Source organism: Aythya marila (assembly GCF_965140915.1).
Source record: "Aythya marila genome assembly, chromosome: 12".
NCBI classification, from domain to species: Eukaryota; Metazoa; Chordata; class Aves; order Anseriformes; family Anatidae; genus Aythya; species Aythya marila.
Genome location: NC_139053.1, coordinates 2673761 through 2696243, shown reverse-complemented (window position 1 = coordinate 2696243; position 22483 = coordinate 2673761). Strand labels below are relative to the sequence as shown.

Here is a 22483-nt window from a genome sequence, read left to right as displayed (position 1 = left end):
CGCCGCGCCTGATTGGCCGCTCCGCACGCCAATCACCTCCCCTCGAGCCAATGGGCTTGGAGCGGAGCGCTTCCGCGGGGCGAGCCAATGGCCAAGCGGCGGGGCGGGGCGGCGGCAGCGGCGGGGCGCTCACGTGACGGCGCTGCGGGGCGGGGCTGGCGGGGGCGGCTCGTGGCGGCGCGGCCATGGTGAGGGGCGGCGGCGGCGGCGGCGGCCGGGCCCGGCCGGGGGGGAGGCGAGGCGGGAGGGAGGGGGCGGCGGCGGCGGCGGCGGGGGCAGCCCGGGGGCAGCCCGGGGGCAGGGCCGGGCATGGGGCTGCAGCTCGGGAGCGCCCTCGGTGGGTGGGGGGGGCCCGGCGGCCGCCGCCCGGTGCGGGGGGGCTGAGGGGAGGGAGAGGGGGAGGGGGAGGGGAGGCCCCGGTAACGGCCGCCCCGGTGCCGGGGGAGGCAGCGCCCGGGGGGGGCCTCGGGGCGAGGAGCGCCTCAGCCCCGGCTGAGCGCGGGGAGCTCCCGCGGGCCGGCGGGGCTCGGGGCCGCCTGGCTCGGGGTTCCCGTGGCGCTGAGCGCTCCGCGGCGCTCCGGGCATTGCGGCTGGGCCGCGCACCGAGCCCCGTGGAGGCAGGGCTTGCCCGGGGCCTGGGCCTCTGGGGCCGGTTCGCGTGTGGGGGGTGGCGGCTGCTGGGACGGGTCGGCGCCGGGCCCGCAGGGGCGTGTGTGCGGCGCTGACCCCCGGCGTGGGGCTGGGGAAATGAATGGGGACGTCTGATCGGGCAGGGGAGCGCTGCGTCCACCCACGCTGCAGTCCCTGTCCCCCCGTGCCAGTGCCCGTGGCGGCTCAGAGGCTTCCTGCTGCTCGGCCTTTCCGTGGGAAATGGCCTCAGCCGTGCCTGCTCTGGTGTCCTCTTTCTGATAAGAGCTGATAGCAGGTGACTCAGGAAAAGAAAACCCAAGCTTCCAGCTATTAAATGTGGGTTAATCCCCTCTACCAGCCTGGGCTCCATGGCCATTTCCAATGGCCAGGCTTCATTTAAGCCTTGAAGCAGCGTGCAAGTACCCTAAACTCAACTTGGATTTCTTAGACGTTTATTGATCGTTCTCTAAATAAAAAACCCACAGCCCCTGGTTCTTGTTAATGTCTCCTGGCTTCCTGTGGCAGCAAATGCCAGCTTAAACATGAAAAATAGTAAATGTTAAACATGAAAAATGTTCTCTTTGGCTCACCTTCATGCTCTGTTGTGTGACTTAACAGAAGTTCTGGGGTTGCCTTCTTTATTGCAGGGTTGTGCTTCCAATATGGTACAGAATGCTTTATTGTTAATATCGAGGCACCCCGCGATGTTTGCAGTAATGTGTTGTGTGCGCTCTGGCTCCATCAGTAGGATGGTGATTGTCATGATTTTCCTCTGTACCTGACCTGTCCTCTGTCGTGGGTAGCGTTCATGTTAAATGTCTTGATAGTGACGGGGTGGCAGTCCTAACTGGGAGGAGGCAGAGAAACATGGGTAAGTCTTGTTCACTGAGGTACTAAACACAAGCACGTGAGTGAACAAAAGGAAAAGTCGTATGTGGAATAGGCTGGAAGTACATCTAAATCAAAGTGGAAGTATGTCTAAATCCAAGTGCTTTATATCACTTGGAGAGTTGATGAAAATGCACTTCAGAACAGAAGTGAAATCTTCTGCTCTATTATGTATACTCTTTGTTCAGCTTAAGATACTGGCTTTGCCAGAATACAGACTGCTTGTGATGTTCCACAAGCTTGCCTTGAATCCCATGTATTTTAATTGTAGATAATTCTGTTAAATGCAGTGATTTACTGACAGAAGTGAAATGAGCGTCTTGTCAACGCAGTGACCCAAAATGATAGTCATCACGAGTGCTGCAAGTCTGAAGTATAAAACAAACTATGAATGGATGTCTTCTTGGGGAGATGGGTGTTAGAAACCAAGTAAATCCTACACAGTAGGTGTAATGTTAACTGTGTGTGTTCAAGAGTTATTACGAGGTTGAGCATGGTCGAGAAGAACGCTTGCAGTATGCTTCACTAATTATCCACAAGATTGCTGCCTGGCTGATAAAGGTGTGTGCGTGGGGGTAATACCAGTTAAATTCTTCCAAGCTAGTTTGGGGCTTAAACATGATTTTATTTTTTTTTCCCCAAGACAACTTACTGTTTGCTAGCTTCAAACTGGCAGAAAGCAGCCTTAAGGCTTCTCACAAAAAAAAGCACACCGTTAAAAAAACTACCAGACAAAAAGCTCCAACACAAGCCATGCCAAATCTGTGTGAATTAAGCTGCTGTGTTGTGACTTCCTTACTGTGGCTGTGGTAAGGTGCAGCAGTGCGATCTTTGGATATAGGAGAAAGCTACAGTTTCTTGTACAGCAGCTGAAGATGCAGCTGAGAGGCAGTTCTGTGTCTGCTTCCCACTGCTGCTCTTCCTTGTGGCTTCCAAGGAGAAAGGTTGGAATAAGTACCGTAGAAAACTTTGTTCACCTCAATTTTTTTCTTCGAGGCTTGTAGTGTATCTAAGGGGGGCTAAGGCCCAAGCATGTAAGTCTGAGTGGCTGCAGAATTGATTTCCATTATCTTGTGTGCCTGTGGTAGTTCAGATCTCCCTGTACCCGGTGCTGAGAAGGCAGGACAGGACCTCTTGTGCCTGGATGAGGGTGCTGCTGCTCTTCCTCCCATGGCCACGCATCCTCCGCTTCCTCCTGAAGATTGGTATTTGCAGATTGGAATAGGACTGCACAGCGCAGTTGTGTTTTTGGTTAAATAACACTGGAAAATACCTTATTCGGTTACTAGGTTCCCAGCTTGAAGTGGATGATAAAGAGCATGAGCTGCGTTATTCAGCACTGCGTCTGACAGAACTGGTTCCTAGCGTGACAGGAGCCATGCCATCTGTCCCTGGTAGTCCTTGCTTTGTGTTATCTTCACTTTGTTTGCCTTCTGCTGCTTCTTCCACAAACTTCAGGCTTGTGTGTCTGGCACCTGATAATAACCAGGTCACATGTGGAAACACCGTATAGTTTTGAAGCTTATTACAGTAAATAAAAAGGGTTAGCTGATGCTTTTCAGGTTTCAAAGTCTGAATGTTTAAGGAAGAGCAGGGACTGCTGTTCAGGTGTTTATCTCCTGTAGAAGCCAAGCTGCTACAAACCCAACACCTCAGTGCAGTGGCATGCTGGTTGCAATCACGGGTAGGTTATCTCACCACCTGTGCGATGGTGAAATGCTGCCATTGCCCAGCACCGTGTAGTGAAGGCAGTCTTGCTGTGAACCATCACTTTCCAGGCTGGTGATAACAGGGAAGTGCTTTAATGGAAGAACTCAGAAGTGTCCTTGCTGCAGTCCCAATGCTAAACATCCTGTGGGACCTTGTTGCTCAAATGTAGAACAGGAGTGAAAATGGCATCAGTGGCTGGGCAGCTCTCCCAGCACTCTGTGGCCTGGAGCCCTGCAGGCTGCGGGACGGGGTTTGGGAGGTTGTGCCTGGTGTTAACATCACTCCGCTCCTCTGACTCGTCCTTCAGCACAGTGGCTTGTGATGTGGCTGGGTTATGTGGTGTCTGGGTCAGCAGCGACGTGTGTAAAGCACTCGTGTGAGTTCAGGGGGCTGCAGGGCATGACAAGCTTTTTGGCAAGGATGTAGTTCAGCAAGCCAGTTGCGTGGTGTTCGGATTTGGTCGTTGCACACTCGTGCCAGCACTGTCAGTTTCTGTTCCTTAAAAGTTGGATTTGTCATGGGAATAAAGTTCAGTGCTGAGCAGAAGGTTCTTTGGGGAGAGGGCGCTTTCAGTCAGGGGCTGCCTGGTTTGTAGCTGCTGAACGGCCCAGGCGATAAGGCTGCCTGCCCCTACTGCTTTTGCCTTATGCTTAAATCCATTTTTGGAAGGCATGCACTTTGTGGTTAATTATAAAGAGAGCTTTGTAATAACGGGTGCAGTCACACTAATTAGCAGAGGCAACTTTTTCTGTTGACAAAATAGAGGTGTTAATTAGTTATCGTGCATGGTTTGGCCGTTACTGAGACCCAGAGAGTCACAGAAGTGTTGGCTGGAAGGAACTTCGATCTTGTATGGCTTCCTGCTTGAAGCGGGATTGCCAGTGGTGTTAGATCAGATCAGCCTGGACTCTTGTCTAGCTGAGGGACTGAAAACCTGCAAGGGCAGAGATTCCCCACCTGGTCAGATGAGATCGAGGCAAGAACAATATTGCTTGGCACTGTCTGCTTTCTGTAAATAGAAAGGGGAAGTAAGGAGAATGTGTGAGAGATGCTCTGTGGGACTCAGGGATTTGCAGTTACAAAAAAGAATCAAGTACAGTGGTGGATATGGGAGAAAGGAGAAAACACGGGTGTGTCAAGGCTGCAATGCCCAATCACTGTTAAATTGGTGTTAATTTTTTTTTTTTTTTTTAATGAAATTATAATATTGGTTCTTAAAAGGTGTTTACAGGGACTCCAAACACGAGTTGTGCAACAGAAATGAGTACTGAAGATCCTGTTTTTAAGAACATTGGGGTGATGTAATTCATGGCCTGCTAGCTTGTTATCGAGATAGCTGGTTAGAAAGAGGAGACCGGGAGCTTTCTGTACACGGTGGGTGGGGGGAACAAGCAAAAATAGTTGAGAAATTACTGAGGCTGCAGACGTGGAGAGCCAGCTGTGGGCATGACTTGTACGTAAATGGTATTTGTCAAGACTGGAGGAGATGTAATTGGGACACGAAGTCAATGCTTCCATCTCTGGAGCCCCAAGATTGGGAGAGGCTGGTGGGCTCTAAGGAGGTGTTGAAGATCAGGCCAAAGCACTAGGTGGATGGCTGCAGGGAGGCTCTGTTCTGTTGAGTGCAGCATCAGTTACTGGAGTCACTTACAAGGAGGTGTGTACGGAGTTGGGTTTGAATGGAAGTACACTTGGACATCTTGGAGGGTAACTTGAAAGAAAGACGCCTGTGGAAACTAACCTCATCTGTCTGGAAGAGGGCAGGGAGTAGGTGCAGTGGAAAGGGCCCGTTAACAGCTGGGCTGAGGGGACACCGAAGTCTGTCAGTGTAAAGAAAATGCAGTATGGTCCTTGGAAAAGCAAAAGAGCTTGCAAGTTCTGAATGTCAAAGGCCTGGAATATTCCTCTTTGAGGAGGAGGGTCACTGGGACAAGGAGGGGACATTAAGAAATGACGATTCTCTTCAGTTTTCTATTGCCTTTGGCGAGTCATTCCTGCCTTCCAGGAGCTAACTGTACTTTATCCTTTGCTTTGCTTATCTGGAACTTGTCCTCAGCAGAGCTGTGTGGCTCAGATAGCAGGTTGCTGATAGGTTGTGCCTTGTTGTGATCTGAGTGCTCCAGGCCTTGCTTTGAGGAGTAACGATGCTTCGACGCTTTGGTGCAGTGATGTCTTTGTGTTCTCACAAAGCTTTTTGTTGCCCGATACTCTGATTGGATTTTTGACCTGCAAATGCTGGAAAAGAAGGGCAACACTGACCTTGTTCTTTGCACTCTAAGAGACAATGGTGCTCAGAGGCTGTCTGTAACTAATCTCTTCCCTGTGCTCAAATTTTTGCAGAGTAAATTTCCCTTAAATATCACATAGCTATTTGACAGCTCTCAACTGGTCATACTGCAGTGCCACTTGCATTGTGTTCTAAACCATGGGGAACCGGTTTGAATCAAGTCATAAGCAGATGATAAAAATAGTCTCTTTTTTTTTTTTTTTTCTTCCAGCCAACAACACAGCAATCTCCTCAGGATGAACAGGAAAAACTCCTGGATGAAGCAATTCAGGCTGTTAAGGTGCAGTCTTTCCAAATGAAGAGATGCTTGGTAAGAATGTGACATTAAAATGCAATGAAGCTTCTCATCTGTTAGGAGTGAAACAGTAAATCAATACTAATCTCTAGTGCTGTGAGGAAACTTAACTCTTTATGCATCCTTGCAAACGGATGAGGCAGCTACTCAGTGAGACTGAGCCTTCGGTATTCCGTATATGCCTATACCTGTGTTTGGCACAGTGTTTCTCAGGATAAATGATAAAGGTGCATCTGCTTCGGTTTGTGCTTGCATCTGAGTGAGGCTAAACGGAGAATATGCCTGCCACTTGTCACCAGAAGGTTACTGCTCAAATGCGTTGTACATGGAGCTACGTGATGATAAAATATATCCTTGTCTGTGTTCAACGTACTGGTGTTTATTCACTGTAGTCTTTTTTCATGAGCCACAGACTGTGATGCTAATAATTCATTATCTGCTGAGTAGGATAAACGTAGTAATGAACTGCAGACTGATGTGTGAATTCTCCTGTGACTGGAAAAGAAACATTGACTAGGATAGTACTGAGATATTTGTCTTGACATTTTAGCCAATGCAGCAACACAGTATATTGTGAAGCTTTCTTGGGTTTGAGAAACTGCTTAAATCAGCAATGAAAACATAAATATTCCTGTATGTTTTCATGGGGCTAGCCAGGCTAAGTTTGTAGTTAAATGACAATAGCAAGAAATGTAATGCCTTTTCCAGTTTTACACTGTGTGGAATGCTTTTGAAATCTTTAAAGTAGCTGCAGCTGAACTTTCTACTCCTATGTGTGAGTGGATGACCCTAGCAATTCCTTCCGCTCTCCAAAACTTATGGCTGTCTCTTTTGTGTTCAACAAGTATGTTCAGGTGGTAGACTAGAAGTTTGTCTTGCACCCTGTGATGCCAGGGAATTGTATGCATCATGAGCACATGTTATATGCGGAGTAATAAACTGTCTCCTTCAGAAGGGAAAGAGAAATCTAATTCTAACAGCGGTTTCTGCTGGCAGTGTGTGTCCTCTGACTGCTAGAGGCTTCTTCATGAGATCTGAGCAAAACAACAGGCCAGATAATTTTTTAAAAGTTAATTACTGTTTGTCTTGCTGAATAGAATTTGAATGGTGTGTGTGATTTCTACATAAGCAAAACCTTTTTTCCAAAACTCTTTCTTACTGTATCGTAAGATAGGCCTCCTTACCGCCTTCAGGTGTCATGTTCCACTTAGTTCAGAGGGCAACGTAGTACAAGGTAGATATTTGCTTTAATTGGAAGTATCGCTCTTGTGATGTTTAGATACTTAACCTTTGTATGGTTTCTATAAAAGCCAAAAGTGTAGCATTCTTAAAGACTGCAGTTGCCTAGTATTATTTGTGACAGGCTGTTCTTTTTACCTCCCATAAAGGACAAAAACAAGCTCATGGATGCTTTGAAACATGCTTCCAACAAGCTTGGTGAGCTGCGGACTTCTATGCTATCTCCAAAGAGCTATTATGAGCTCTGTATCCTTTGAAGATTAGAGGATCAAATGGTTGAAATACTGAATTTGGAATGATAAGTTCACTTGATTTTTTTTTTTGTGTGTGTGTTATATAAGGACATCTCCTTAATCTTGGATATGTAGTAGCACTTTTCTCCTCTGTTACTTATCTGGATGTATTGTAAGAGAATGTACAATTGTCTGATCATTGTGCAAGTGTTTTTCCTTTGGTATAAAGTAGGTCTTTAATGTCTTCCGTATTTTCCATTCTGAGTTTTCATCAGTCTAGCTCTATAAAAATGAGCTCTATTGAAAGTTCTGCTTGCAGTATGCTGCCACAAAAAACAACTGTAAAGCAACTTATTTTTAGCCTTTCGTTTTCTTAGATTCTAACCCTAAGTCAAGTGCCGTGATGTATTTGCTTGTCTGTGCTGCCATACCTGAAGAATGGGAGGCTTTTCACGAAATTTGGGAATTGAATGTGATTATATTTGCATACTGTTTTCTCCACGTGTACTGATGAGGATGAGATTCTTCTGTGACATGTAGTATGCCTTTACTTACTTAGCAAGTAAATGAATGCAATGGAACTATTTTGACTTCACTTGTGCTTCTTGCTCTTTTCTAATATGCTGAAAATAAGAGTTGAAGGCTTGGGGTTAGTTTTGCACGTTTATGTCAGTAGTGATGAATTTTTCTAAAGTACTACACGCTTGGGCTTGATTTTTTTTTTTTTTAACCTTATGATTGTATTTGGAACAGCGTCTTTCTTCCTTGGTGTGAATGAGCAAATATCTCTGTAGATCTGTTGCAGACATTCTGAACTAAAATCCTTAACTAAGAGAAAAAGACATGGCAATTTCTGATGAGCTACACTACTTGGAAGTCTACCTGACGGATGAATTTGCCAAAGGAAGAAAAGTGGCAGACCTTTATGAGTTAGTACAGTATGCTGGAAATATTATTCCAAGACTGTAAGTATATATATTTTACTATTTGTTAAAGACTAGTAGATAATAGTCAGATTCTGGGTTCTGATCATAGACTCTGCATTCTTGCTTGGCAACAAGACCTGTTTGCAGCTGTAAATATTACCTCTGCATATCTTAAGAGTGGATTCCTTTGAGACTTCTGAGAGTTAAGCCAAGAGTGCAACCGCAAAAGGTCAGTTCTTGATTGTGTGCAAAAACGAAAACATTGGCAGGAAGGTGGAAGCACTTGGATGTGGAATAAAGCAGACTTCTGGGTATAGAGCTGGTCGGTAGAGAACTAACCAGGTACCTCATTCTGATCAGTAAGATCAACTACATGTTTAGTATGTGAGAGAAGGAAGTTGAAAGCTTTTGTAACTTCTTAAAGCTTTGTGTTTCTGAGTATGTAGTTCTTAGACTATGGATTAACATGTAGAGATGATACTGAAAGGCTTATGTTTAAATATATAGCTGTAGGACTGGAGTGGATCTACTAAATATTTGGGGTTAGGACTTGGATTTTGCTAGGCATTGCAGTTTTTAATTCCTGACCACATGGTGGTGCCAGAAAGAGGCTTTGGGTGTACCAGGCTGCACCCTCATTCAGACTTGAGGGTTTGGTTGCCACAATGTCTTTAGCTCTGCATAATCATTTGCTGTCCTCCTACCTGCTTGATGCAGGCTCTGTTTCTCCCCAGTGAACACTTCTGTTGTATTCATGAAGGCGTATCCGTGCATGAATTAGAGAAGCGTGCAGGGCTTTTAAACCACGTATTTGCAAGTTCTGAGGATTGTAAGTTTTATTTCTCTTAAGCTGAAGGGGAGTCAAGTATACTGGTGCACTAGTCCTTTGTGTCTCACGTGTTCCTTCTGCCTGTTGCTTAACGTAGAGATGCTGATGGAGTGAGTACAGGCCTGGAGACCTCGGAGGAGTGTAGTCCACTTCCTGGTAGACCACAGTGTGAAAGAGGCTTAAGTGCTTCACCATAATACATATCTTATCTGTATGGGCACAGTTGCTTTCCAGTCTTGCAAGGTGTTGGAAGTATAGACAAGCCAGTCTGAAAGCATTCAGAACTCTGTGCATGCTGAGTATTTATACATTTGAGGTATAAAGCCCTGTAATGAGGTCACCTAGCTGTTCAGACTTCCTGTGCTCTGTAGCAGAGGAGAACGGGAGCTGAAAGGTGACACAATATCTGAAGTTATGGTACTTGAAGGTATGGTATGTCATTTAATTGCTTTCTGTGCTTTGATTATGCTGTTGGAGTAGAAGTGGGCTATTGCCTGAAATGCGGTATTGTATTCTTACTTAACTGTTGTTGTATTCTGTGCCTGTTGCAGGTATCTCCTGATAACAGTAGGTGTTGTCTATGTCAAGTCGTTTCCACAGTCCAGGAAAGATATTTTGAAAGACCTGGTGGAGATGTGCCGTGGAGTACAGCATCCTCTTAGAGGCCTCTTTCTTCGGAACTATCTCCTGCAGTGTACCAGGAATATTTTACCAGATGAAGGCGAGCAAACAGAGTAAGACAGGCACTAATCAGCATATTTAAATTTCCTGTATGATTTTCTTGAGATTTGAAATAAGTAGGTATGTTAAAATGTAAACCACCTGTCGAGACTACTGAGTTCTGGTAGTTTTGGAAGGGAATTATTAAGGTTTCCTTACTTAAGTGAGGACATGAACAGTTGTTATGAACCTGGACATCCCACCACATACTTCCCCAATCTCCTATCTTAAAAAAGATACTTACCAGTGGATGGAAAGATGGATACTTTTGACAAGCTTTTCCTGTTCCTAATCTGTTCCTCAATTGCAGTGAAGAAACCACTGGAGACATCAGTGATTCCATGGACTTTGTGCTCCTGAATTTTGCTGAGATGAACAAACTTTGGGTGCGAATGCAACACCAGGGCCATAGTCGTGATAGAGAGAAGAGGGAGCGGGAAAGGCAGGAACTGCGAATCTTGGTAGGAACAAACCTTGTTCGCCTCAGTCAGCTGGAAGGTGTTAATGTGGAGCGATATAAGCAGGTAGGATGTCTGTCCATGCTTTCCAGCTTCTGCTGCTTTTTCCACATGAATTCAAATCAGTGGCCTAGGGATAATAACGGCTGTGCTATAAACTTGATAATCCTGATGCTTCTGAACTGCTATTAACTGGAAGTTCTGAAAGCTAATGGAGCTATATAATGTGTTTACAGGCTAAGGATAGGATTCATGCATTTTTTCCATAAGCTCTTCTCTAGGGTTGGCATGACTTTTTATGACTTCATTTTACTGATTCCCACTTTAATTAGAGAATGAGTTAGAGAGATGTACGCAGTGTTCTGTGGTAGACTTTTAAAGTTCAATGAAGTTATGTTTCCCAAAGCATTTGGTAAGTGAACTGTTTGTTGCATGAAAAGATAGCCAAGCAAATGTGTGTTATCTAAAGTCTGTCCCTTGTAAGTTCTACCATAGCAATGCTGCTGAGACCCCCGTGTAGTGATAGGTGCCAGCAATGCACATTCCTGAGTTTAAACAAAACAACAAGCACGACCGTAGGTTTTGATTTAATACAATGTACCAAAGGGACAGAGGTTTGGGACCAGCAAATTTTTTCTCTGAAGGATGGAACTGCTGAACACTGAGTCTTTATCAGAAAGTTTTTCATGTGAAGAGTAAGCTGAGAAGTGTTAGAAATACTGCTCTACTTGGATTAAATCCATGTGTGAATATAAGATCAATGGCTCTATAAACACTGCAAGACTTTTCTTATTACAGATCGTTCTGCCTGGAATATTGGAGCAGGTTGTAAATTGTAGAGATGCTTTAGCTCAGGAGTACCTCATGGAGTGTATAATACAGGTAAGCTGCTTAAATGCGGTTACATCATTGATTTTGAACATGGGGACACTTATTCCTGTGCTTTTAGTCAGATTCAGACTACTTTCACCTCTTCCTTGCGAACTGGAAAACTTTGCTGGGTCTCTTACCCAGTGGCTTGATGCATATTACTCTTCAGTGGGTGGGCAGAGGGGAGAGGTATGTGTTCTGTGTGCCTTCCATTGCAGAAACTTGTGAACTATGTGAGTAGCCATGCCTGCAGTAAGAATTGTGGTAGGTAGCTGGGACATCAGCTCACCAGTTTGTCTTGCATCTGTTACTTCATGTACTTACTCACACAAGGTCAGCTTTGGGAACCCTAAATACAGTCTGTCCGGTGACTGTTTTAATATGTGGCTATCTGATTTTCAGTGACTCTGCTGCATTTTGCTGTTGTGCAGATTAAGTTTATAACTGGATGACTATGGATCTCAAATTTCAGGTTTTCCCAGATGAATTTCATCTCCAAACCCTGAATCCATTTCTCAGAGCCTGTGCTGAGCTGCACCAAAATGTGAATGTGAAAAATATAATAATTGCTTTAATTGACAGGTGAGTGACCGGGGGGTGGAAATTGGCTCAAAATGAAATGTGTATTGTACGTAAGCAGATAATAATTCTTCTAGCATTTGAAAGCTTTCAATTTATCATATTTTATTCATGTCTAACTTTCTTTCCGTGCTGTCTTCATCCGCACTTAAAGCTGTTAAGAGTATTGTTCCTATAGTTTCTGCTTAATGGACTCTTTTACAGCTTCCAATGTATCCTACTTTAAGGACGGATTAAAACTTGTAAACAAATCAAGCCAGGAAACAAGTTATTTAAAGTTGACCAACTTCATGTTTCTAAACTAAAGTGGCAGCAATATTCTGCTTTGACAACTATATCCATCACAGGTACCTGTTGAAAACTTGAAGATTCCTGTAGCTAATCTTATATTTACTTATTCAGAAAAGAGCTAGTAGGAGATGGAACTACCTTAATTTTTAATTTATGTCTAGCTTCATGCCTGTTCTCTTAAGTGTTTTTTTTTTTTTTCCCTGTGGAGGTACCGTTTAAAACTGCTTGCACTAAATTCAAACATGGGATGGCGCCACCTTGGAGTATCTTTTGTGTTGTGCATTTGGTGGGGAAGCAAATCTGCCTTCCTTCAATTGGATGTTCATAGGAAATCATTTGGTTTCCTATGGTTTTCTGCCTGGGCTGAGAGTTTTTGTAGTTTTATTTAAAAATGAACAAACATGGCAAGTAAATCTAATTTCTGAGCCTGTCTATTTTGTGAGACTGTCTTCAATAGACATCACAGGATCTTTGCTAGGTTCTTACAATAGCATGTAGCAATGTAATTCTTGTAGGGGGACTTTCCTTATGTGCCTTCTGCTGTCATGTCTACTTAGAGGACTCAAAGAGCTTCAGTATTACTTGCGTAGTAAGCGTTCGGTTTTTACTGTTGCAGATGAGCAACAGTAAACAGCTGACTGGCAGTGAACCTGCTGTCCTCCTAGACTTAACACTGCCATGTTTTATTGTTTGGGCAACTATTAGTGTCCTCTGGAGCCCTCTCATTTGGAGATAGGATAAGAATAAAAACAGAACAGCACGATGATTTGGGAACTTCTGCTTTTGACCAATTTTAGGCCAAATGTTGGATGATATGTCTGTATCAGCTCTTAGAATCCACGTGGGATAGATTCTGTTCTTGTGTTTGGATTGTAGTTTGGAACAATTACTGTGTAGTTCAGTTCTGTGTATTTAAGACCTGGATGTGCTCCATACAATAGTGCCTGTTGCATTTCTTATCTTGATTTCTGGCATGGAATAATTGATACTGGACATTAGTGAGGTGGAGGAACTTGTGAAGCTTTTGTACCAATTTCCATGGGACTTTTCCATTTTAAAGGAATCTTTTTGAGAACTCATGTTGCTTTGGGATCCTTCTTGATTTACTGTGCTGTTCATAGTTTGTAATTATGCTGCCATCTGCCTGCAACTTGATGATATTTTGAAACCTGTCAGTCTTACCCTCTGAATTGTTGTTGGGAGAAGCTGTGATTCTCCTTGGTTTTAGAAAGTCTGCTTGTTACCACCCCAACAAAATATAAGAGTTGAATTTTTATTTTCTGTGGCAGTGGATATTTTTGGAACCTTAGCCTTTTCTTACCTGCTTTTTTTGTTTCAGGCCCAAAGTTAAAGTTCATTCAGAACTGACATTTATAAACCCTGTAAGAAATAAACTTTAATCAGGTAGCTTTTCCTAAATATTTTTGTATGTCTTTCTGTAATTCAAAGAAAACAATCTCTTAAAAATTAGCAAGCAAGCATTATAATGCTACATTTTCTTCAAGCTGCAGCTTTGGTAAAGTGCCAACTTTCTATAGACATTATCTTATTTTTTTCTGATTTCTGCAGAGGTGGTGGTTCACGCAACTTCCTCCTGTAATGGATAGAGGTAGATCTACAACATCTTCTGGGTGCTTGCTGGATAGCAGTTCTCTTGCTTTGCTTTTCTGTTTTTATTGAGGAAAAAAGCCTCACAAAGCAATCTTCTCCACTTAAAATGTACTTTGTATTTTGCTCTTTACAAACAGTGGACGTACCAAACATGTTGGTATGCAGTTAGTTTGGAGATGAGGAATATCTGAGTCGTAGCTAAGATTCTCACCACCACCCTTCCCTCACCTTGAGACTATTTTGCAGGAAATGGATGTAATGTAGATGCAGAACATTTGCTTTTCCTTTAGGTCACTCTGTAGTTCTTTCTCTGCTGGGGAGACAGAACACTTTACTGTGAGGTGAAGAGCAGAGATTATGAAACTTCTTTCTTGCTCTTTCTTTATCCTGCTGTCACTGTTAACATTCTTTTCCAGGACTGATACTTACCACTCTCGATTGTTCTTACAGCCAACTTCCACAAATGTCCTTTTTGCTTTGTAATAAAGCTCTGCAATGAAGATTGCATATACACCTAAAAGATGCAATTTTTTTCTGTTAGTGTCTGACCCATATTTGAGGAATGGAGAAACTATCCTGACCAAGCTGCTTTTTTTTTTTTTTTTTTTAGGTTAGCTTTATTTGCACATCGTGAAGATGGCCCTGGTATCCCAGCAGATATCAAACTGTTTGACATCTTTTCACAGCAGGTTGCTACTGTGATACAGGTATGCTGGGTGTTCCTGCATGCGGTCTATCTTTTTTTTTTTTTTTTTCAAAGTTATATGCTTTTAATCAACTCAATGCTGTCTTAAATCTCAGTCTCGCCAAGACATGCCCTCAGAGGATGTGGTATCCTTGCAAGTTTCTCTCATTAACCTGGCTATGAAATGCTACCCGGACCGTGTTGACTATGTTGACAAGGTGTTGGAGACAACTGTGGAAATATTCAATAAACTTAATCTGGAACAGTAAGTAAATGTCTGTTGCATTCTCTGTGGAGTGGTAATTACTTTAAATTCTTGACTTCTACTTTTAATCATGTTTTTGTGAGATAGGAAAGAGTCATGCTTTAGATGTGGAAGATCACTACTCTTGGTTCGAGCTATAGAAATTCATGATAAACTACAGTGGGGAAAGTATGAGCACCCAAGACTTACTCATCCGTGCTTAAATCATTCTGCATAGCTGTACAGATGCACAATGTGTATGCCAAGATGTGTGTAGCTGCTATCTATTCATCCTGTGTGGCACTCTAGAGTTTTTCTCATACTTTATTTGCAGACATAGTCTTTCTGCTGTCAGCAACTTAAATCATGCAGTTCCCATTTTATGTCCCAAAGAGCAAGATATGACTTATTCTGGTATTTTATTTCAAATCTTCCTAGCGGTTGGTTGCTTAGATGTTGTGGTATACATCAGAATTGGTATCGAGGCAGACTTTCAATCTGTCTCTGTGTGAACTAATAATTAACTGTGTTTTTACATCTATTTTCTTTTAGTATTGCAACGAGTAGTGCTGTTTCAAAGGAGCTGACTAGACTTCTGAAAATCCCCGTCGATACTTACAACAATATCTTGACAGTTCTGAAACTGAAACATTTCCACCCACTCTTTGAATACTTTGATTATGAGTCCAGGAAGAGCATGAGTTGCTATGTGCTTAGCAATGTATTGGATTATAACACAGAAATTGTATCCCAAGAACAGGTATGACATAGGTCAACTGACATAGAAATTCTAGGTATCTAAACTACTGTTTGAAGAGTTGAAAACATGCTGAGTGACCTTGTGCAGAGCATGCTTAGTTTCCATACTCCTTCCTCCCCTATCTTACTAGTACAGGCTTTGTTCTGCTTGATAATTCTGCTGCCTGAGTTCTCAAACACCTTATCTTTACACATCTTCCCTAACCTCACCCTGGAGACTACTTCTTAAGTTTGAACAAAGACCCTGAATCCCCTTAAAGCTAGGGCATTACCTAATGAGGGTTGGATAGTACTTCTGGAATCTAAATTTTGTTTGTACATTTATGCTGTTCCACTTCTGCTGAGAAAGGACTCTTCTTCAGCGAATAAGGCTAATGAATCGCAAAGCATCACCAGTTACCAAACGTTCCTAGTGCTTTGTCGGCACAATGAATAGCTGTAAAGATGTTCCCAGTTGCTATCAGCTTTTATGTTCATAGACTACTTGGGTTTAAACAGAGCTTATGTTACATTTAACAGGTTGATGCTATCATGAATTTGGTATCCACGCTGATCCAGGATCAACCAGATCAGCCTGCTGAAGATCCTGACCCTGAGGACTTTGCTGATGAGCAGAGTCTTGTGGGAAGATTTATTCATCTTTTACGATCAGATGACCCTGACCAACAGTATCTGGTATGGCATCAGTGCTTCTGAGTGTGTTTGTGCTCTGTGAAGTGTCAGTTTTGCATACCTTACAGTAACGGATTTAGTGTGGCTGGAAGCTGGAGTATCACCGCTCTGGCACTACAAACTCAATACAAAATGTATAACAGTGTGAAATGCTGTTTATTTAGAAGTAGCGGGTGAGGACTTGAAAACAATTGTGGATTTAAATTTCTAGTCCCATGAGGTGGAAGTTCGGATGTAACTATATTAGTTTGTGGTAACTCTTGATTAGCATTCTACTTCATATAACTATCTCTCTAAAAAGCAGTAGGTGAGATTTGGATCACTTAGGTGTTTAATTTCATGAACTTTTTTTGTCTCTTACAGCAGCCTGTACAAAAGGACAGCTCTTTCTGCATTTAGGTTGACAATAGAATATATCTGATGCAGTTTTTAAATGCAAGCCCAGGCAAATTCCATCTCACTATACAGTCCAGACTGTATCTGTAGTTAGTATAGTACAAGTGTTGCCTAACACTTATTAAGCAGCTGTAGGAAAAAGCTTCATCACAGAGCTCACAAAAAGCTGCATGTGCTGCACAGATGTAATTCTTGTAAAGCAGCTCGTATGTTTTCTCCCCACACACACTGAAGACATTGCCATTGCAACTTACTTGATTACTCCATGTCTTTCTGATGTTCCCATCTAATAGTGCAAATTGTTATAGGTACAAATAACATACCTCTTTCAAGAACTCTCTAAGCTTCCAGTGCTTCTGTTTTTAGATCTTAAACACTGCTCGGAAACACTTTGGTGCAGGTGGGAATCAACGTATTCGTTTTACGCTGCCACCATTGGTTTTTGCAGCATACCAGCTTGCTTTTCGCTACAAGGAGAATTCCAAAGTGGTGAGTTGACCTCTAGATACCTCTTGGATGCTTGTTTCTTTTTGCTTCTGTGTCTTTAAGAGGAGGGGAGGCTTTTTTTTTTTTCTGGCTACAGCTAATAGTATACTAAGACTTGATACAGAATACTAGTGTTTTTTCACCCCTCAAAGTAAGGTTTTATTGGAGATGTGAATGATTTTTAATTTAAGGAGAACTTTTTTTAGTAACTCGAGTTACCTCAGTATTTGACGAATACTTGTGTATTTGAGGTGAAACAAACTGGGTAGTTCTGTTTAGTCCGAAGGTGACTGATCATGTTTTTGCATGTAGACTAGAGAACTACAAATCCTGCAAGTGATGGTGTGAAACTGATTTAAATCTAGATACTGAACTTCAGGAGGTTCTAAATATGTAGTTATGCTATTGTAATCCTAAAAGCAAGTGTTTCTCTAGAGATTATCTTGTACAATACTTGTGAAAGTGCACACTAAAACAATCACTATTCCATTTGTCTCCTTGTAGCTTTCTTACTGGAAGTGTTAGCTTAAATGTGTGTTTTTCCCTTATTGTGAGGAAATAAATGAATGCTGTTTGTTTAAAAGCACTTCAAGTTGAATGTTTTAAAATCCTCTTGTACTTCTGATTAACGTTCCAATGAATGACTAAATAGTTTTTTTTACACTTCACTACTTCATTAATTAGGCTTTTGATCAGTTATGTTTTAAGCACAGCTGTGGTAATTGCAACTCAGTGTAGACTTCTGAGGAAGGTTTCCATGAGCTGACAGGAAAAATAGATGTGAGCTTTCTGTAAGTAGAAAAGAGGCTTTGTGAAGACCCACTGAGGTCAACACATTACTGCTAGGGCCATCTATACCAGCACACTTAGCTTCAGTAAGCAACTGATTGGAGCAGCATGCAGAAATCAACAGATTGGAGCACTTAACAGATTCTGTTTCAACCCAGTTTCTTTTTCTTGTAACAATGGTCTTGTTCCAGCTTTGACTCGTTTCATTTCTTTAGGATGACAAATGGGAAAAGAAGTGCCAGAAGATCTTCTCATTTGCTCATCAGACCATAAGTGCTTTGATCAAAGCAGAGCTGGCAGAGCTGCCTCTCCGTCTCTTCCTACAAGGAGCGCTAGCTGCAGGAGAGATTGGCTTTGAGAATCATGAAACTGTGGCCTATGAATTCATGTCCCAGGTAAATGTCCACCTGTTAGTCACTGTCCTGCAGTACCTTGAATTTGGTTTGGGTGAGCTTCCTGAACACTGGAAGTTCTAGTGTGATTAAAACATCCAAATCGACAGCTAGCACTATTAGATAGAAACTCCTGGTCTTCATTCTTGCTTCCTGGAATTAAGCTCCATTGCTACTGGTCTGAATACTCAGTCTGATAATGTGGGGTGTGCTGCATTGCTGCTTCCTCCTCACATAATTGGTTTGCTGGAGCAGTGTGGCTTTCTCAATGTAGAATGCTCCTTCATTGCTTCTAAGATCTCTTCCCAGCTCCTCTTGTCTAGCTAGTATTGTCATGATCACAAGCATTCTTCAGAGGTTCTGTAAAATTTGTTTATTGCTGTCATGTTGGGCTTTACTAGTAAAAATCCTTTTGTTGAAACATTATTGGTAAAGTAGATTTTCAGAATAGGTAATAACTTAAGCCTTTGTTGTTGCAAAGGTCTCCCCCATCCATATCAGATTAAGAACTGACTTAGTTGATGGTATCCAAATTACAGGCTTTGTCCTAATCTTTCCTCTAATGCCACCATTAATGCATTGAAATGAATCACTGACAACCTTGTGCCTTTCCTTACTATGTTGTGCTGTGTCACAAGGGCCACTGATAAAATTCTGAAGATGAGAGCAACATGACAATTATGTACCTTCTACTAGAGATAATGGTTTGAGATTTTCAGTCTTGTGCATTCTCTGAAGGTGCCTTATCCTACACAGCAGCAGTGCAGACACTTCTTACCCACTCTGTAGTCGCTGACCTACCACTTAAATTTTTGCTGAACTGTAGTGTGTATTTCAAAGAGCCAGATCCTCTTCAGTGACTATTTCTGCTGCTGAAGTTTCTTTTTTGAACATATGCTTGAAATAAGGAGAAACTCAGTCTTCAAATACTACATGAGGATTACGTTCCTGTACTATTACTACTTAAAGAAGTATTTCTTTCAAGACTCATTTCCAGTCTGTGACTTTAACTTGATTTTGACAGTCTCAACAGAAGATCTCAATTGTGCGTCAAGTTTTTAACAAATATAAAACGGATGCTTTATTGTCATGTGACATGCAAGTATATTTTTTTTCCTGATGCTGTTCTAAAGCAATAATTAAGACTCTTGCCTTCTCCTTTGACTAGGCCTTCTCTCTATATGAAGATGAAATTAGTGATTCAAAAGCACAGCTGGCTGCAATCACCTTGATAATTGGGACATTTGAGAGGATGAAGTGCTTCAGTGAAGAGAACCATGAGCCTTTGAGGACTCAGTGTGCATTGGCAGCTTCTAAGCTCCTTAAGAAACCAGACCAGTGTCGGGCTGTGAGCACTTGTGCCCATCTGTTCTGGTCTGGCCGAAACACTGACAAGAATGGAGAGGAGGTAAAAATAAATACGAAAATAAAATTAAAAATGAAGTGACAGCAACATAACACATAACGCAGCTATGTAACTTCGGTTACATAGCTGTGCCTTCCTTCTGAAGGCACTCACTTCTAATGTGGATATGTCACTTTGTGGTGCAGATATGGTTGGAATGTGTTCCAGTGTATGAAGCTAATAAAGCTTACAGCAGTATAAGGTGCATAAATACGAAAGTAAAGAAACTCAAAAGTGGAAGTACTGTGCAATTTCTGTGAATGTCAAGGAGTTTAAGACTGGCTTTCCAAGTAGTTTGCTGTGTTTTGCCTGTCTGTATAGTAGCTGTGTTTGTGCATAAACTACTGAACTTTGGAGATGCAAATCGAAGATAAAAGGCTGCTTTTCTCAAATGATCTGTTGTATTTATGAAGAGCTCTTTGAAATCTTCTTTTAGTGCACATTGCCATATATGTGGCAAAATTGAGTTTATGGTTTGATACTTGAAGGCTTTCAGCAGCTGTTCATATTACTGCTTGATTTAACAGAATGCTTACCCAGACTATTAAGTCAGGAAAGGTACAATTCTACTGACAGCTTATTCTGTACAGTTGGTTTTGTTCTGTGCAGTCTGTTTTTGTAGTAAACTACTGGGAAATGCCATTTATGTGCAAAGGGAAACAAGTGCTATTGTTCGCTATGGTTCTATGTCTTGTAACTATTTTGTTTTTACCTTCTAGCTGCATGGAGGAAAGAGAGTGATGGAATGTCTGAAGAAGGCTTTAAAGATAGCAAATCAGTGCATGGACCCTTCTCTGCAAGTCCAACTGTTCATAGAAATTCTGAATAGATACATCTACTTTTACGAAAAGGAAAATGAGGCAGTGAGTTGAAATATTCTTTATTTTTTTACAGAGCATTTATTTAAGTTCTTTATTCATTTATACCCCAAATCATATCTATTCAGCGTGCTCAGTACCATCTCTTGAGAAACACAGGTTCTAGTAACTAACAGAATAGTCAATTTTTGAAATGCTAGTAAAACAGAAGCCTCCACATTATAGGTAAAACTTAATTCTTCCTTACACGAGGAACGAAAACACTGAACATCTGAAATCTAGCCCTGAACTTGTGAGACTTGGATACTTGAAACGTGTGTTTGACAAAAACTGACTAGGTCTTGAGATCCTGCTGTTTTCTCATCTAACTTCAGAGGTATCTAACTGAAGAAGTACTCAGGGAAAGATGATTCTCACAGTTTTTCAGGGTCACTGCTAGGAATACTCAAAAGACTGGTGCAAGCTTTATTCTCAAGAGACTGGTATAACATCTCATATGCCAGTCTAAATTCTGCATCTGAAAACTGGGATAGTAGTTGCCGCATACTTTTTTTGTTACTACGTAGCTAGTAAATTTATTAAGTTTGAAAAGCTGCTTGATCAAATAGAGATCCATGTCCCTTCTTAAGTCATCATTTAATCAGAAGCAAATGGTAATAAATATCTCTCTAGACATTGCCTCTGAACTATAGGATTTTTACGGATTTGCCAGCTTCCAGCATCTGAACTGACTTCCTGCTGTAGTACTGTTCTAGAATAGGAAATGCTCTATCTGTAGATGAAGGTGAAACACTGAGTTACAAAGTACTGAGCAGATGTGTAAGAATAGTCTCTGATAAAGAGGTGGTCTGCAGTTCATTTTGTACTACAGTGTTTGGTGTAATGCTGAACTTGATACTATAGTCAGCTGTACTTTCCTGGGTAGTGACAAGGTCGCTAATAACTTTAAATCTGATACTGCCATCCTGACTGACTTCTACAAGACACTGCATAGACAACTTGATTGTGTGCTTTATGTGTTTAAAGCTTTTTGTGTTTGGACTGAATTAACTGGAGAGAAATACTGTGCTAAAAGTTTAATAAAAAAAAAAAAAGTGTAGGCTCTAATGACTTAAGGGGCTGTTCACATTTGCTGGGATCAGGGGGAACTTAGAGAAATCCAAAAATGGAAGTATTGGGTCTCCTATGAGGAGCAAGAGAAGGCAGAGTCCAGTAGTTTGTCTGCATACACTCTTACCAATAATACTATTGATATTTGGACAGTTCTTAGAAATACAAAGTCTATTAAAACTAATATTTACATGCTCGTACATAATTGTCAATTACTTTGGTTATGTATATCTTCTCCTGTAGGTGACAATTCAGGTTTTGAATCAGCTCATACAGAAGATAAGAGAAGATCTCCCGAATCTTGAATCTACTGAAGAAACAGAACAAATCAACAAACACTTTCACAACACACTGGAGCACTTGCGTCTGAGGAGGGAATCACCAGAATCTGAGGGGCCAATTTATGAAGGTCTTGTTCTTTAAAGAAGATATGCACTGTACTTCTTTCTTTTCATTTACGTACATTATGTTTTTTTAAGATAGATTATAGATTGTGCCTTTCAGAAATGTCAAGTTAAGTTAACATTCATGTGTTCAGTCTGACACTTCAAACACTTGTGTTGAGTACTCTAACAAATTTGAAAGGTTGGACCAGCAACTACAGGTTTCATCAGTTAGCATGGCTGAAACTTTCTTTGGAATCTGTGACATGGTAGGGCTCTTCTGTTTCTGATTTCTCTTGTCTGTTCACTGTTGCTTCTGTAGCACTAGAGTTCTAAACTGGCAGTGACTGTCATCTGAAACTGTGAGCGATCCTTACAGAGCATCAGATTTTTTGGGATTATTGTATGTAAGGTTCTGCTTGTGCTTTCCTTTTAATGCAAGTTAAGACTAAGTGTAATATTTTTCCCTAAAACCTAGAATATATTAATGCATGTTTGGAGAGTTTTAAAATACCATGTTCAAAAAACAGAAGTTATATTTTGCATATTAAGGCTCTGTGACATTCAGTGAGGGCCAATACTGTGCACAGGGCATATTTATCAAGATAATTTTGTTCCAAATAGTATAAAAATAGAGAAATTGCCATCTATATAGATATGTATAACCTTCATTACTGTAAATTTAGGGGAAAATGCATTACACAAGTTTATTCAGTATCATGATTTTGCACCAGTGAAACAATAAAGTTGCTATTAACACCTGTTGTTTCATGTCTGT

General features: G+C 41.8%; 1 protein-coding gene across 1 annotated transcript; it reads left to right on the top strand.

The window, feature by feature from the left end:
- The first annotated feature begins 166 nt into the window (after positions 1–166).
- VPS35 (VPS35 retromer complex component) lies at positions 167–22464 on the top strand. Its single transcript, XM_082769972.1, has 17 exons — positions 167–188; positions 5727–5825; positions 7199–7295; positions 8124–8247; positions 9589–9771; positions 10068–10281; positions 11014–11097; positions 11558–11667; positions 14177–14273; positions 14368–14516; positions 15048–15255; positions 15774–15929; positions 16689–16811; positions 17813–17992; positions 19158–19397; positions 20114–20257; positions 21566–22464. The coding sequence occupies exons 1-17, from the start codon at positions 186–188 to the stop codon at positions 21743–21745; spliced, it is 2391 nt and encodes a 796-aa protein (XP_082626098.1). The 5' UTR covers positions 167–185; the 3' UTR covers positions 21746–22464.
- Positions 22465–22483: the final 19 nt, after the last annotated feature.

Bases quoted from the DNA above. Each gene is read 5' to 3' on its own strand.
- VPS35 (XM_082769972.1), top strand. The intron at 19,398-20,113 runs GTAAAAATAAAT...TTTACCTTCTAG, and splicing joins CTGACAAGAATGGAGAGGAG to CTGCATGGAGGAAAGAGAGT. The intron at 20,258-21,565 runs GTGAGTTGAAAT...CTTCTCCTGTAG, and splicing joins ACGAAAAGGAAAATGAGGCA to GTGACAATTCAGGTTTTGAA.